Source organism: Anguilla rostrata, chromosome 3 (genome assembly GCF_018555375.3).
Source record: "Anguilla rostrata isolate EN2019 chromosome 3, ASM1855537v3, whole genome shotgun sequence".
NCBI classification, from domain to species: Eukaryota; Metazoa; Chordata; class Actinopteri; order Anguilliformes; family Anguillidae; genus Anguilla; species Anguilla rostrata.
This window is the reverse complement of record NC_057935.1, coordinates 72691576-72707265: the sequence shown is the minus strand read 5'-3', so window position 1 is coordinate 72707265 and position 15690 is coordinate 72691576. Positions and strand designations below refer to the sequence as shown.

At 49.5% G+C, this 15690-nt stretch overlaps 1 protein-coding gene across 4 annotated transcripts in view; it reads right to left on the bottom strand.

Moving 5' to 3' along the window:
* Positions 1-1904: 1904 nt before the first annotated feature.
* LOC135251867 (neural cell adhesion molecule 2-like) overlaps positions 1905-15690 on the bottom strand; it is a 91528-nt gene continuing 77742 nt past the window's right edge. For 2 of the 4 annotated variants that reach the window (XM_064329712.1, XM_064329715.1), the window contains 6 exons: positions 12452-12571; positions 11794-11915; positions 10070-10244; positions 7280-7487; positions 5983-6102; positions 1905-5252 (listed from right to left, as the gene is read on the bottom strand). In XM_064329712.1, coding sequence (XP_064185782.1) covers positions 5135-5252; positions 5983-6102; positions 7280-7487; positions 10070-10244; positions 11794-11915; positions 12452-12571 — 863 coding nt within the window. In that variant the 3' untranslated portion in view covers positions 1905-5134. The remainder of the gene's footprint in view (positions 5253-5982; positions 6103-7279; positions 7488-10069; positions 10245-11793; positions 11916-12451; positions 12572-15690) is intronic. The other 2 variants (XM_064329713.1, XM_064329714.1) reach the window with 2 other exon arrangements.

Genomic DNA, 15690 nt, shown 5'->3' with positions numbered 1-15690 from the left:
GTGTGTGTGTGTGTGTGTCTGTGTGTGTCTGTGTGTGTGTGTGTGTGTCTGTGTGTGTGTGTCTGTGTCTGTCTGTGTGTGTGTGTCTGTGTGTGTGTGTGTGTGTGTGTGTGTGTGTGTCTGTGTGTGTGTGTGTGTGTGTGCGTGTGTGTGTGTGTGTGTCTGTGTGTGTGTGTGTGTGTGTGTGTCTGTGTGTCTGTCTGTGTGTGTGTGTCTGTCTGTGTGTGTGTCTGTGTGTGTGTCTGTGTGTCTGTGTCTGTGTGTGTGTAGTGTGTCCTGGTGTGTGTGCTGTGGTGTGTCTGTGTCTTGTGTGTGTGTACTGTGTCTGTGTCGTGTGTGTGTGTGTGTGTCGTGTGTCTTATGTGTGTGTGTGTCTGGTCTGTGGTTGTGTCGTGTGTGTGTCGCTGTGTGTCTGTGTCTGTGTGTGTGTGTGTGTCTGTGTGTGTGGTGTGTGTGTGTGTGTGTGTGTCTGTGTGTGTGTGTCTGTGTGTGTGTCTGTGTGTGTGTCTGTGTGTCTGTGTCTGTGTGTGTGTGTATGTGTCTGTGCTCGTATAGCATTGTAACCCTGCATATCTCTGGCTCTTGTGCTTTAACCACATAGGGTGTGTCTACCCAATACAGTGACTGTGTTGTGGATATTCTCTGCAGCTTCACCAGGGCAATACCCAGGAATTACTGGCCACAGGCATAAACATCCTGCACTTCTACGCCAAGCGGTTTTACAAATTCTGGCAAAGCACCAATTCTGGTGCTCAGCATTAATGCTGAATGAAATCCTTCTTGGGCTCTACGGGAGAGAGCGGAGGTGGGGGCTGGCTGTGAGCTGCGTGCGATGACTATGCCGGCGTTTGCTTCAGGGTTCGCTCCAGATCCAGTGACTCCCTGTTTGTGTATCTCCATTACGTAAGGCGGGAAGAATCAGCGCAGAAACAAAAGCCTTTCAGCCCACCAGGCCTGGAAGCCTAAAACGGGACAGGAGACGTTTCTGCAGGAGTAAAACCACGAGCAGAGATTTAAGCCAATCACCAAGGGAACGCAATTGGTCTTAGTTCACACATTTTTTCATAGTTTCTCTTGTTCCATCCCACATGCATTTTGAGTTCAAAAAGGGCACTTAGCTTGGCAGCACAGAGGAAACAGATACCAGCTGTCAATCAAGCTAGCAGAGGGGAGACCCGAATCTCGCCCTGGAAAAGCCGCTGAACTGACGGTCTGATTCTGTTTACTAATCCGTGCCTCTTACTCTCTGGCCACCTGCGCTGTTCTGAACGCTGTGTCTGGCTTTAGATCAGAGCTATCAGTGACTCAGTATGAAACGGTGCTGTATATCTGTAACAGCCGCTGCGCTAACCTAGCACCGCGCTGCTTAGCCGCTGTGCTAACCTAGCACCGCACTGCTTAGCCGCTGCGCTAACCTAGCACCGCGCTGCTTAGCCGCTGCGCTAACCTAGCACCGCACTGCTTAGCCGCTGCGCTAACCTAGCACCGTGCTGCTTAGCCGCTGTGCTAACCTAGCACCGCGCTGCTTAGCCGCTGCGCTAACCTAGCACCACGCTGCTTAGCCGCTGTGCTAACCTAGCACCGCGCTGCTTAGCCGCTGCGCTAACCTAACACTGCGCTGCTTAGCCGCAGCCATGCAGGAAGGAAGAGACCGTTGCCCACAAATAAAAGCACCCTGGACCAGCAGAGAGAGAGAGAGAGAGAGATAAAGACACATCCACGCAGCCATTACAAGCAAGTTTATATCTGCACTCTTTTATTTACATGGGGAAATTACAGAAGGTGATTTCTCCTTCCCTGGGGTTTGTGTGTGTGTGTGGAGGGCGGCGCTCCAACCCTGGCCTGGATGGAACACACAAAAAACCCCTTTCTTCCTGGGGGGGTGGCAAAGACTGGGACCATAAATAACACATAAATAAAGTACAAACATCACAGCTGCCAAACTGCAGTCCCCATTTCCCATCCAAAGCCTTCGCCGACTCCTCTGCCCAACGGGATTCTGGGAATTTATGCAGATGCTTCAGCTGCCTCTTCTGCCTCTCTGTGTTTGGGGAGAGCGTAGAATCAGGAGGATCTGCATCTTCCACAGCCGTCTGTCTGTGGGATCCGGATGAAGCAGACATCCTTGTGACCAATCAGGAGTCTTCTTGGTGCATTGCTAATCCAGACCACGCCTTCACAGAACGGAACTGACCAATCCGCGCTCAAGCAACAAACGAAATAAATTCACCTGCGCAGTGTGTTGGCTTCTGACAGATTACTGAAAATCCTCAGCACTGAGACACAAATAAAGGACTAAAAAATAATTATGCTGCCAAGGTGCTGATGATTTAACACTTTTTGTTTTGAGTGTGTTTTTCTATTTATTTATTTAATTCCTTATTTTCTCTTTTTCATGGATGCATTGGGATAAAGGCCTGAGAGAACAGGGGTAAAGCCCCTGGAGCAGTTGTTTGGGTTAAGGGCCCAGCTCAAGAGCCCAACGGCAGAGCTGTCTCTTGTAGAGACCCAACTACATCTCTCCAGATACAAGCCAGCGTCCCTATATGCCTACCAGGGCAAAATATTACACAATCTGCTTTTGGTGCTTCATATTCCCACTGTCTGCTCCAACGCTTTTTGAGCTTTTGGTAATATTGATGTTAATATGAATATGTTAGTTTATATTCTTTAAAATACACTCAGTGTATTTGGTGAGTTTTCCAGGGAGAACATAGTGAAGTACAGCATATTCTGAAATACAGTTGGATTTGGGGAGGAAGAACAGCCCCTTTAGAACGACCTTTGAACTCTTAGCATCAGTTTCGTTGAACTGCTTCCTGGTTAGAGTATTTTTATCATTTAAAAACTATTTTACATATATACACAGGCAAAGGAATCTGAAGCCACAAAATTAAATGATTCTGGTCAAATTTACACACTATGCTATGCAGTGAGATGAATGAGCATTCACACATAGGCAAAGAGACACTGCTGAGCTCAGGTATAATGGACAACGCACTGCAATGCTCCATCACATCATCACATCCAGAGAAACATCACAACTTCAGATTAACCACTACTGCATACACACTGGCATGTCATGATATCACTACAGGCTATACACTGGCGTGTCATGATATCAATACAGCCTACACAGTGCAATGTCATGATATCACTACAGCCTACACACTGGCATGTCATGATATCAATACAGCCTACACAGTGCAATGTCATGATATCAATACATCCTACACAGTGCCATGTCATGATATCACTGCAGCCTACATACTGGCACATCATGATATTAATACAGACTACATGCTGGCATGTCATGATATCAATGCAGGCTACACACTGCCATGTCATGATATCAATACAGCCTACACAGTGCCATGTCATGATATCACTGCAGCCTACACATTGGCATGTCATGATATCAATACAGACTACACGCTGGTATGTCATAATATCAATACAGACTACATGCTGCCATGTCATGATATCAATACAGCCTACACAGTGCCATGTCATGATATCACTGCAGCCTACACACTGGCATGTCATGATATCAATACAGACTACATATTGCCATGTCACTATATTACTACAGTCTACACACTGCCATGTCATGATATCACTACAGCCTACACACTGCATATGTCATGATAACACTACAATGTACTGTACACAATAGCATGCAATGATATCATTACTTCATACATACTGGCTTGTAATGATATCACTACAGCCTACACACTGGCATGTCATGATATCAATTCAGCCTACACACTGCCATGTCATGATATCAATAAAGCCCACACACTGCCGTGTCATGATAGCACTACAATGTACTGTACATAATAGCATGTAACAATATCACTACTGCGTACATACTGACACATCATGATATCAATATAGCCTACACACTGGCATGTCATGATATCACTACAATATACTGTACAAAATAGCATGTAATGATATCACTACTGCATACACACTGGCATGTGGTGATATCAATACAGCATACACACTCCCATATATTATTTTAATTACAGAATATACAGTTTCACATCATGAGATCAATGTAGCATACACAAATCTCATAATTTCAGAATTCACAATCAAACATCACAATATTACTATGGTGTATGGTAGCACCATCTTGTGTGTCATATCAAGAAATCAAAACAGCCTACATATCATCACATCATGATAAAACTCCATCATATATACTCCCATGTCATGACATCACTATATAGTAAATTCACATCACAACATCTCCATAATGTGCAGTCACAAGTCATGACATGTATAGCATACACACGCACATGTCATTGCATTACAGAATATTATGCACACTTATATGTCAAGTCATGACTATGACACACACACTGAATAATCCAATAAAACCACACACACTGAAAACTCAATATACACCTTTATTCAACACTTCTTCAATCCTATGTGAATCTTTGTCAGGTAAAACTTTCAATGTTTTTTCCAAAGTTTTACCTGACAAAGATCAACAGAGGATCGAAACATTGTTGAATACAGGTGTATATTGAGTTTTGGTGCGTGTGCTTTACTGAACTGTTCATGATGCACACCCAGCCCAGCACCTGATTTCATGTGCCTATATTCATTAGCATTACCATAGTGCACACACTGAAATGTCATGACATGACTGCAGTGCACACACACATATCATGACATGACTGCAGCATATATACTCACACTCAGCAGTATGAATGGGGCCCAGTGCGTAGCACACTGCCCCAGGGTGTGAATGAAGAGTGCGACTGGGCACATGGGGCTGTCCACAGACTTCCGGGCTCAGGGAAGAGGACTGAGATGGCTTTTCCTGCTGGGGAGAGTGGGTGTGAGCGTTCAGAACAGCAAACGGAACGGAAACAGCAACACCTTAAACGGAACAAAAACGATCCCACTGAAGTGACCCGAGTCACGGGAAGGATGGCGGGCGTCTCCCCGCAGTAAGATGGCGGGAGAGTCCGCAGCCGTATGTACACTCAGTCGCAGGGTTTGGGCTGTCTGTGTTCAGCACTGTGGGTGTCGGGGGCCCCTCTATGCTCTGAGCGTCCGTAGGGGAGGGGTGTGTGGCCGGGGGCGTGGCCTGGGGCAGGGCCCGCCTCCTTTACGCGCACCGGTCCTCCAGGAGCTCGCCGCCGCCGCCGCCGTCGCCCCGCACCCGGATCTCCGTGGCGACCGTCGGCAGGGCCTCCTTCCCGTTCTCCTCCTTCAGTGGCAACTTCCTGCCAAAACAAAGCTCGTTTCAGGAAGTGGAGGCCCCGCCCGCCACCAACGCTTCTGCGCGTCTTTACTCGCCCTGCGGTCGCCGTGGCGACAGGGCGTGGGCCGAACCACAGATCTGTGTTGACATTTATTGGACGAGACAACTGGTGGAGATGCTGACGCGGTAATGAAGTGAAGAGTACAGACTGAGTGGGAGGAATGATCTTTGCTTGCAGTTTCCTGTCTGAATTGCAGCACAGGGAAGTCTCCTCTCTCCAGGACGGCTGGGCTGCAGGGCATTGCTTAGCTCAGGTTCTCATCAGTCCAGCCCTACCTGGACCACAAAACTCTTCTGTGCTATAATCCCTTCAGTGTGTGTGTGTGTGTGTGTGTGGGGGCATGTGTTTGTGTGAGTGTGGGTGTGCGTATGTATGTGTACGTGTGTGTAGGTGCGTTTTTGATGGATATGAAAATACCAGTGTCAATAGCCCCAAACACTACAGCCCTTAGCCCCTCCCCTCTCTACCAAACACTGCCCTTAGCCCCTCCCCTCTCTTCCAAACACTGCCCTTAGCCCCTCCCCTCTCTACCAAACACTGCCTTTAGCCCCTCCCCTCTCTACCAAACACTGCCCTTAGCCCCTCCCCTCTCTTCCAAACACTGCCCGTAGCCCCTCCCCTCTCTACCAAACACTGCCCTTAGCCCCTCCCCTCTCTTGCAGACGCTGCAATGCTTGGAGGCGTGGCTTACTCTGGCTCTGTAAGGGGTGTGGTCTCATTGGGCTCATTCATTGGGCTCCCATCATCCGTGTGAGCTATCCTCTCTTCTTCTGTTCGCATCTCAACAATGGGCTCCTTGGACCCAGTGCTCCTGCTCACACACAGCGACACAGCGCAGCCATCAAAGACCCACACAGCTCTGCACAGCTACAGCTCTGCACAGTTAAACACTCCAAGCACAGATACAGCCATACAGCACAGCCAGAGAACCTCAGCACAGTTAGAGCCATACAGCACAGCTAGAGAACCTCAGCACAGTTATAGCCATACAGCACAGCTAGAGAACCTCAGCAGTTAGAGCCATACAGCAGAGCTAGAGAACCTCAACACAGCTGGAGAACCTCAGCACAGTTAGACCCATACAGCACAGTTGCAGCCATACAGCACAGCTAGAGAACCTCAGCACAACCATACAAAAAACCCACAGTGCAGATATAAGAGATTGAAGGCAAATTGCCTGGAATTAACTAATTTTCAGTCCCTGTATAAGCAGTGGTAGGGGTAAGAGGGGCATTGAGGGGAAGATCATATATGTACTGAGCTATCCCACAAAACCAGGGCCTGGGACCCTATCCCAGCATTACTGATTAAAGAGTAGGGCTCTATAAGCAGGCTGTACCCAACAGTACTGATTACAGGGTCGCATGAATCTCTTCCCTGATCCTACAGTCACAGCACTGATGAAGCAGTCTGAGGCTGGATGAGGGTCAATGGAAAACAGGGAAAACACACACACACAACACATTTATAAAAACATTTATGAATAAAGAAGGATAGCTAGATGGAGAAGGAGGTGGAGGTAGAGCTATAGTAGTTTGGGGGTGAGTGAGTGCAGGTTAGGGGTGAGTGGGTGTAGGTTGAAGCTGGAGTGAGTGGTTGCAGTTTGGGGTTGAGTGGTTGAAGGTTGAGGCTGAGTGGTTGCAGGTTTGCGGGTGAGTGGGTGTAGGTTGGAGATGAGTGGTGTAGGTTGTGGGGTGAGAGGGTGTAGGTTGGGGGTGAGTGGTTGCAGGTTTGCGGGTGAGTGGCTGTAGGTTGGAGATGAGTGGTGTAGGTTGTGGGGTGAGTGGTTGAAGGTTGGGGCTGAGTGGCTGTAGGTTGGGGGTGAGTGGTTGCAGGTTGGGGGTGAGTGGTTGCAGGTTTGCAGGTGAGTGGCTGTAGGTTGGAGATGAGTGGTGTAGGTTGTGGGGTGAGAGGGTGCAGTTTGGGGTTGAGTGGTTGAAGGTTGGGGTTGAGTGTGCGCAGGTTGAGGCTGGCTTGGAGACACTCACAGGTAAGCGGCTTTTCCCTCCTCCAGTTCTTTGCTCTTGCTGCAGGTGGCGCTCTTCTTGCCCCGGAGCTTCCTGGTGATGCACATGAGCACGCCGCAGCGGCGGAGGAAGAAGCAGCACACGTCCACGCCCACCAGCAGGAGCAGGAGCGCGGCCACGCCCAGCGCCACCACCGCGCCCAGCCCCAGCCCGCTCAACACCGAGTCTGCTGGGACGGGAGAGAGGGCGAGGTCACGCCCGGCCAAGCTCTGCCATGCCCGGCCAAACTCTGCCACGCCCGGGCCACACTCTGCCACGCCCGGGCCACACTCTGCCACGCCCGGCCACACTCTGCCACGCCCGGCCACACTCTGCCACGCCCGGCCACACTCTGCCACGCCTGGGCCACACTCTGCCACGCCCAGCCACACTCTGCCACGCCTGGGCCACACTCTGCCACGCCCAGCCACACTCTGCCACGCCTGGGCCACACTCTGCCACGCCCAGCCACACTCTGCCACGCCTGGGCCACACTCTGCCACGCCCAGCCACACTCTGCCACGCCTGGGCCACACTCTGCCACGCCCGGCCACACTCTGCCACGCCTGGGCCACACTCTGCCACGCCCAGCCACACTCTGCCACGCCTGGCCACACTCTGCCACGCCCAGCCACACTCTGCCACGCCTGGGCCACACTCTGCCACGCCCAGCCAAACTCTGCCACGCCCGGCCAAACTGCCACGCCCGGCCACACTCTGCCACGCCCGGCCACACTCTGCCACGCCGTGCCACACTCTACCACGCCGAGCCACACTCTGCCACGCCCAGCCACACTCTACCACGCCGAGCCACACTCTGCCACGCCTGGGCCACACTCTGCCACGCCCAGCCACACTCTGCCAGCCCGCCAACTCTGCCACGCCCGGCCAACTCTGCCACGCCCGGCCACACTCTGCCACGCCCCAGCCACACTCTGCCACGCCCGGCCAAACTCTGCCACGCCCAGCCACACTCTGCCACGCCCGGCCAAACTCTGCCACGCCCAGCCACACTCTGCCACGCCCAGCCACACTCTGCCATGCCCAGCCACACTCTGCCACGCCCAGCCACACTCTGCCACGCCCAGCCACACTCTGCCATGCCCAGCCAAACTCCGCCACGCCCAGCCACACTCTGCCACGCCCAGCCACACTCTGCCACGCCCAGCCACACACCCCGCCATTCCCTGCCACAGCCACTAACTGAACGCGACATTCAGGGTTCAGGCTTGTCTGCTTCACACGCACGCACTGAGCACTGCAAACATTAAGTGCCGAACCAGAGCTTAAAATGTTTAAAAATGGTTTAATGCCTAAATAAAAGCAAGGCTCTCATTGTGTTCATACAGAACACCCACTGGCCATGTATTCCCATTAAAAACGTCGTCTGTGTTTTAATTCCTGGTTCTGGGAGCAGAGACAGCCGGCCACATGCCGTTTGATCGATTTCCCCCTCGGACGAGAAGGCTTGTCTTTATTGGTTTATCTTTCTCACTTCATTTAAATGCAAAAACGAGTGGAAGCTGGGGGCTGGGTAAACACATTCAGCCCTTTCAGTGGGAGACAAAAGGCAGACTTTCTGCAAAGCCAACGGCCTTTCCCCAAGAATCAATCTCTCCTGTTTCCTTTCTGTACCCAATAAGAAAAAAGCTGAAAACGAGTTTGATTTTTACCAGCCTGTGGTCTAGTGTGATAAAAAGCTGGCATATTAATGAGCTCACACAAGCGCCCATACCGTGGAATCAGAGAACACTACAGTTTCACCACTAAGCTCACTCTACATGCTCACACATCAAACAAACTAACGGCAATAGCATACTTTGCCCTTAAATCTACGTGTCACATGCCAGTGTGACACACCTGCGCGGGAGATGTGGCAATCCCAGGAGTGCTGAGCTGAGACAGGTAAGTACAGGTGTGCACATGCAGAGAGAGTAGAGCTGAGACAGGTAAGGACAGGTGTGTACATGCAGAGAGAGTGGAACTGAGACAGGTAAGGACAGGTGTGTAGATGCAGTGGAGCTGAGACAGGTAAGTACAGGTGTGTACATGCAGAGGAGCTGAGACAGGTAAGTACAGGTGTGTAGATGCAGTGGAGCTGAGACAGGTATTTCAGGTGTGCACATGCAGAGAGAGTGGAGCTAAGACAGGTAAGAACAGGTGTGTACATGCAGGGAGAGTGGGGCTGAGACAGGTAAGGACAGGTGAGTAGATGCAGTGGAGCTGAGACAGGTAAGGACAGGTGTGTACATGCAGAGAGAGTGGAACTGAGACAGGTAAGGACAGGTGTGTAGATGCAGTGGAGCTGAGACAGGTAAGGACAGGTGTGTACATGCAGAGAGAGTGGAACTGAGACAGGTAAGGACAGGTGTGTAGATGCAGTGGAGCTGAGACAGGTAAGGACAGGTGTGTAGATGCAGTGGAGCTAAGACAGGTAAGGACAGGTGTGTAGATGCAGAGAAGCTGAGACAGGTAAGTACAGGTGTGTAGATGCAGTGGAGCTGAGACAGGTAAGTACAGGTGTGTACATGCAGAGGAGCTGAGACAGGTAAGTACAGGTTTGTACATGCAGAGGAGCTGAGACAGGTAAGTACAGGTGTGTAGATGCAGAGGAGCTGAGACAGGTAAGTACAGGTGTGCACATGCAGAGGAGCAGAGACAGGTAGGTACAGGTGTGTACATGCAGAGGAGCAGAGACAGGTAAGTACAGGTGTGCACATACAGGGAGAGTGGAACTGAGACAGGTAAGTACAGGTGTGCGGGTGCTCGTACCGGTGATGTCCGGTCGCTGGGGCATGGTGAAGTGGTAGTAGGTGGGCTCGGACAGGCCCTTGATGTTGCGGGCGGTGATCTCCACCTCGTAGCGAGCGTTCCACTGCAGGGGCTGCAGCTGCACAAAGTCATTCAGCCCCGACACCAGCTTAGTCATCCAGCGCTCCTCCCGCTCCTGCAGAGTCACACACAGGCCGTGTTCAACAAATCACACACAGGCCAGTCAACAAATCACACACAGGCCAGTCAACAAATCACACACAGGCCAGTCAACAAGTCACACACAGGCCAGTCAACAAGTCACACACAGGCCAGTCAACAAGTCACACACAGGCCAGTCAACAAATCACACACAGGCCAGTCAACAAGTCACACACACACAGCATCAACAAGTCACCACACAGGCCAGTCAACAAATCACACACAGGCACAATCACACCAGGCAGTCACAATCACACACAGGCCGTGTTCAACAAATCACACACAGGCCAGTCAACAAATCACACACAGGCCAGTCAACAAATCACACACAGGCCATTCAACAAATCACACACAGGCCAGTCAACAAATCACACACAGGCCAGTCAACAAATCACACACAGGCCAGTCAACAAATCACACACAGGCCGCGTTCAACAAATCACACACAGGCCGCGTTCAACAAATCACACACAGGCCGCGTTCAACAAATCACACACAGGCCGTGTTCAACAAATCACACACAGGCCGTGTTCAACAAATCACACACAGGCCGCGTTCAACAAATCACACACAGGCCGTGTTCAACAAATCACACACAGGGCGTTCAACAAATCACACACAGGCCATTCAACAAATCACACACAGGCCGCGTTCAACAAATCACACACAGGCCGTGTTCAACAAATCACACACAGGCCGTGTTCAACATATCACACACAGGCCATTCAACAAATCACACACAGGCCGCGTTCAACAAATCACACACAGGCCATTCAACAAATCACCAGATTCAGCAAGTCACACACACCCACACATAAATACATACACTGTTCATGCACAAATCAACACACACTATAGCACTACATATAAACAGATGCATGGATGCACATGCACATGTTTACAATAATAGAGCTAGTGCTCTTCAGTATCATATGGAGCTTGAATAATCATTGGGTTGAAAACAGAGGCCTATATGCACAGTACAGCCTTCCTCCATGTCCCTTATCTCCAGTCCATTAGTAATGTCTGTGGACTGGCCCACTATACCCTGCATTGTATTACTGTTTATAACAATGTTATACTGTTAATAACAGATTACTGCTGTTTATAACAGTGTAACACTGTTAATAACAGATTACTGCTGTTTATAACAGTGTAATACTGTTAATAACACATTATTGCTGTTTATAACAGTTTATTATAGACATCTACTCTGGCTGAGTGTCAGACTTTGATATACCCTGATATGATTTCACCATGGCAACTGTGCCTCAATGAGGAAGCAAACCAGGCAAGAAGTACAAGAGATCTGTTCCCCAACTCTTGTGTGTGTGTGTGCTCCTGTGTGCGTGCGGCTGTGGGTGTGGGTGTGTGTGTGTGTGCGTGCGGCTGTGTGTGTGTGTGTGCTCTGTGTGCGCACACCTGTGAGTGCGCATGAGCGTGTGTGCGTGCATGCGTGAGTGTGTGTGCATGTGTGTGCATGCGTGAGCGTGTGCGCGCATGTGTGTGCATGTTTGACTCACCATCTTGTATTTGACGATGTACTCCAGGATGGGCATCCCCCCATCATCCTGCTTGAACAGGCCCAGCCTGTAGGCCTTCCCCACACCCCTCTGACCCTGCACCAAGGGGGGGCTGGGCTCTCCTGTGGGGGGTGGACTACGTGTCAGAAACACAGAGAAACACACAACACTCCCACACCTCTACAGCCTCATACCACACACTCACTGTCTTATACCACACACTACAGTCTCATATCACACACTACAGTCTTATACTACACACTACAGCCTCATACCACACACAACAGTCTCCTATCACACACTACAGTCTTATACTACACACGACTACAGTCTTATACCACACACTACAGTCTTATACCACACACTATATTCTCATACCACACACTACAGTCTCATACCACATAGTGTTACACCAGCAGACACTAAGCATGTCAGGGATGAATTTCAGTGTAATAACTTCAGTATAATCAGCCTACAGCACGTGCACAGTTCTACAGCACAGCCTAACAGTAGCGTCCTCCACACAAGTGAGAGCCACAGCACAGCCTAACAGTAGCGTCCTCCACACAGGTGAGAGCCACAGCACAAACTGTTACGCTCAGGTAGCAGTGTGCACACAGGCCTGAGGAAGAGGAGGAAGAGGAGGAAGGAGACTCACGGATGGGCAGCGTTTGGAAGCTCTCCGCACGGCTGAACTCGCCCTGCCCCTTCCCGTTAACGGCTGCCACACACACCTCGTACGTGCTGTTGGGTTCCAGACCTGCCAGCTGCACCATCGCTGCAGAGACACACACACAGTGCATCAACACACACACAGAACACACACACACACAGCACAGTGCATCAACACAGACACACACACACACACACACACACACAGTGCATCAACACACACACACACACACACAGCACAGTGCATCAACACAGACACACACATACACACTCACATACACAGAGACACACACACACAGAACAGTGCATCAACACATACACAGACACACACACACACAGCACAGTGCATCAACACAGACAGACACACACACACACACACACACACAGTGCATCAACACACACACAGACACACACACACACACACACAGCACAGTGCATCAACACAGACACACACACACAGTGTCATCGCACACATCAAGCTTGAGTTTGCATGTCAAAGTCAAAGACATATTTAGACTGAATACCACTCAGACAGACAGGGTACGAGCATAGAAATACAGCAACATCGACACCGACAGACTGAGCAACTAAAAAAGACATCTGCTTGATGTTGATCAACGTATTTACATATCAGCAGTTGCTGCAGCAAAGCCAAAGCGAGCTTAAATGGCACAGGTCCGTAGAGGAGGAAAGTACCAGGAGCACTGCAGTACAGCAGTGTTTATAAGACTCCGGGCTGCTCTGCAGTACAGCAGTGTTTATAAGACTCCAGGCTGCACTGCAGTACAGCAGTGTTTATAAGACTCCGTGCTGCAGGCTGCTCTGCAGTACAACAGTGTTCACAAGACTCCGGGCTGCTCTGCAGTACAGCAGTGTTTATAAGACTCCAGGCTGCACTGCAGTACAGCAGTGTTTATAAGACTCCAGGCTGCAGGCTGCTCTGCAGTACAGCAGTGTTTATAAGACTCCAGGCTGCAGGCTGCTCTGCAGTACAGCAGTGTTTATAAGACTCCGGGCTGCTCTGCAGTACAGCAGTGTTTATAAGACTCCAGGCTGCGCTGCAGTACAGCAGTGTTTATAAGACTCCGGGCTGCGCTGCAGTACAGCAGTGTTTATAAGACTCCAGGCTGCTCTGCAGTACAGCAGTGTTTATAAGACTCCGGGCTGCTCTGCAGTACAGCAGTGTTTATAAGACTCCGGGCTGCACTGCAGTACAGCAGTGTTTATAAGACTCCAGGCTGCTCTGCAGTACAGCAGTGTTTATAGGACTCCGGGCTGCACTGCAGTACAGCAGTGTTTATAAGACTCCAGGCTCCAGGCTGCTCTTAAGCAGAGCTGGCCTGTACCCCTCTGCCTGAAGGCAGGTGCTTTCATCATTTTCACTTGAAGCAGACCTGTTGCTAATCTTCAGTGTGTGTTTGATGAAAATACCCAATCTCCCTCTCTCTCCTTGCCTCTCTCTCTCTCTCTCTCCCTCCCTCCCCCTCTCCCTCTTTCCCTCCCTCCCCCTCTCTCTTCCTCCCCCTCTCTCTCTCTCTCCCTCCCTCCCCCTCTCTCTTCCTCCCCCTCTCTCTCTCTCTGTGCTGTACTGGTGTCTGCCTTTTCACAGGGCTCAGTAAAGCCAGACATTGAGCATTACTGGTGTGGTCTTAAAATGTATGAGTCATTACTGCAGTTCTAATCAGTTACATTTGATTAAATGATAAAAGACTGCAGATTTTGTTTCTGTCTAATAATGGGACTCATTTCCATTCATTCTCAGTATAAACATAATCTGAGCATAACACTGACTCTTACATCTCTCTGCATATTTCAGTTATAATGTACATTCAGTACCTCTGCACTAAGCCTGGGATAAGCAGTTATGTAAATAATGCAAATAAACGCACATTATCAGTAGTGTTAGTGTAGCACACTGTGTCGTTAAAGAAACTTCTAAAATGTGATTCCATAAATGCATATTCCCTGTCTCCCTGTATCTACTAATAATGGATGTAAACGTTTAGCCCTGGGAAGTGCCAACAGGCAAAAGCTCCAGGATGTGTTCGCATGATAGGGTACCAAACAGCTACTAACCGACTCACTGTGAGATTGACGCGGAGGTTAGTTAGCAATTACCTAATAATTAGCGCTCTTTAAAGAGAAAAAAATGTTCTATGATAATCAGCCATTTTTTTTCCCTCTAGAAAGGGAGAAAAACACTAATGCATAATCATGAATTTTCTTTCCATCAGTGAATGCAACAATATTTCAGGCAGCATAAATGTGTTCAAAAGTGTTCATAAATATTCATTAGAGACAAATTAGCACTAATCAGCAGTTTCTGTATAAACAGTAAATAAGCCAGTCCTTCAGTCGAGCCTCAGCATTCCATTAAAGGGGAAACACGCGGGCTCTTCTGTTCAAAGAGCTATTCAGCTCTACCTGGGCAGAGCTTTTAAAAGGCGATGCAAATTAAACGTTCGTGTTCAAACGCAGAAAATTAATTCAGAACAACACGTTTAATCATCCCGCTTCTAACACCACTTTTAAATTGGCTTTGAAAAAGCTGCACTAAAGTGAGATGGCCTTGGCACCCAGAGCCACTCCACGCGTGTCAGGAGGGCTGGACAGTAAAGTGCAGACACGCTTCCAGCGGTTTACAGGGTTCACAGCCAGGGCTGAACAGCTCCGCGAATCTCAGCTCAGGACAAATCCTGCTTTTGTTTTTACTGACTAAGTGCGCCTAAAAGTGTTTACTGTAAAATATATTAGAAAAGCAAAAGGGAATTGTGAATATTTTATCTGCTCCTTTCCTTCTGTTTCTCCTTACCTCCATTTCACATCCTTCCCTCATTTCTCTTTTTCATTGGATTATCCTTCCTTTCTTTGGCCCTGCGGCTTGGTCTTTGTATGACACAGCACGATTAGGATGAGGACGGTGATGTGGCAATTCTGATAATGATGAAGGTTATGATGATGATGATGATGGTGGTGATGACAATGATGATGACGATGACGCGATGAGGAAAATGCTGATGATGTTGACGGTGTTAATGATGATGATGCAAATGATGGTTGTGAGGATGATGGCGGTGATGATGATGATGATGACGGTGTTGATGGTGGTGAGGATGATGATGATGATGATGACGGTGTTGAAGATGATGATGCAGACGATGGCGGTTGTGAGGATGATGGCGGTGATGATGATGATGATTACGGTGTTGAAGATGATGATGCAGA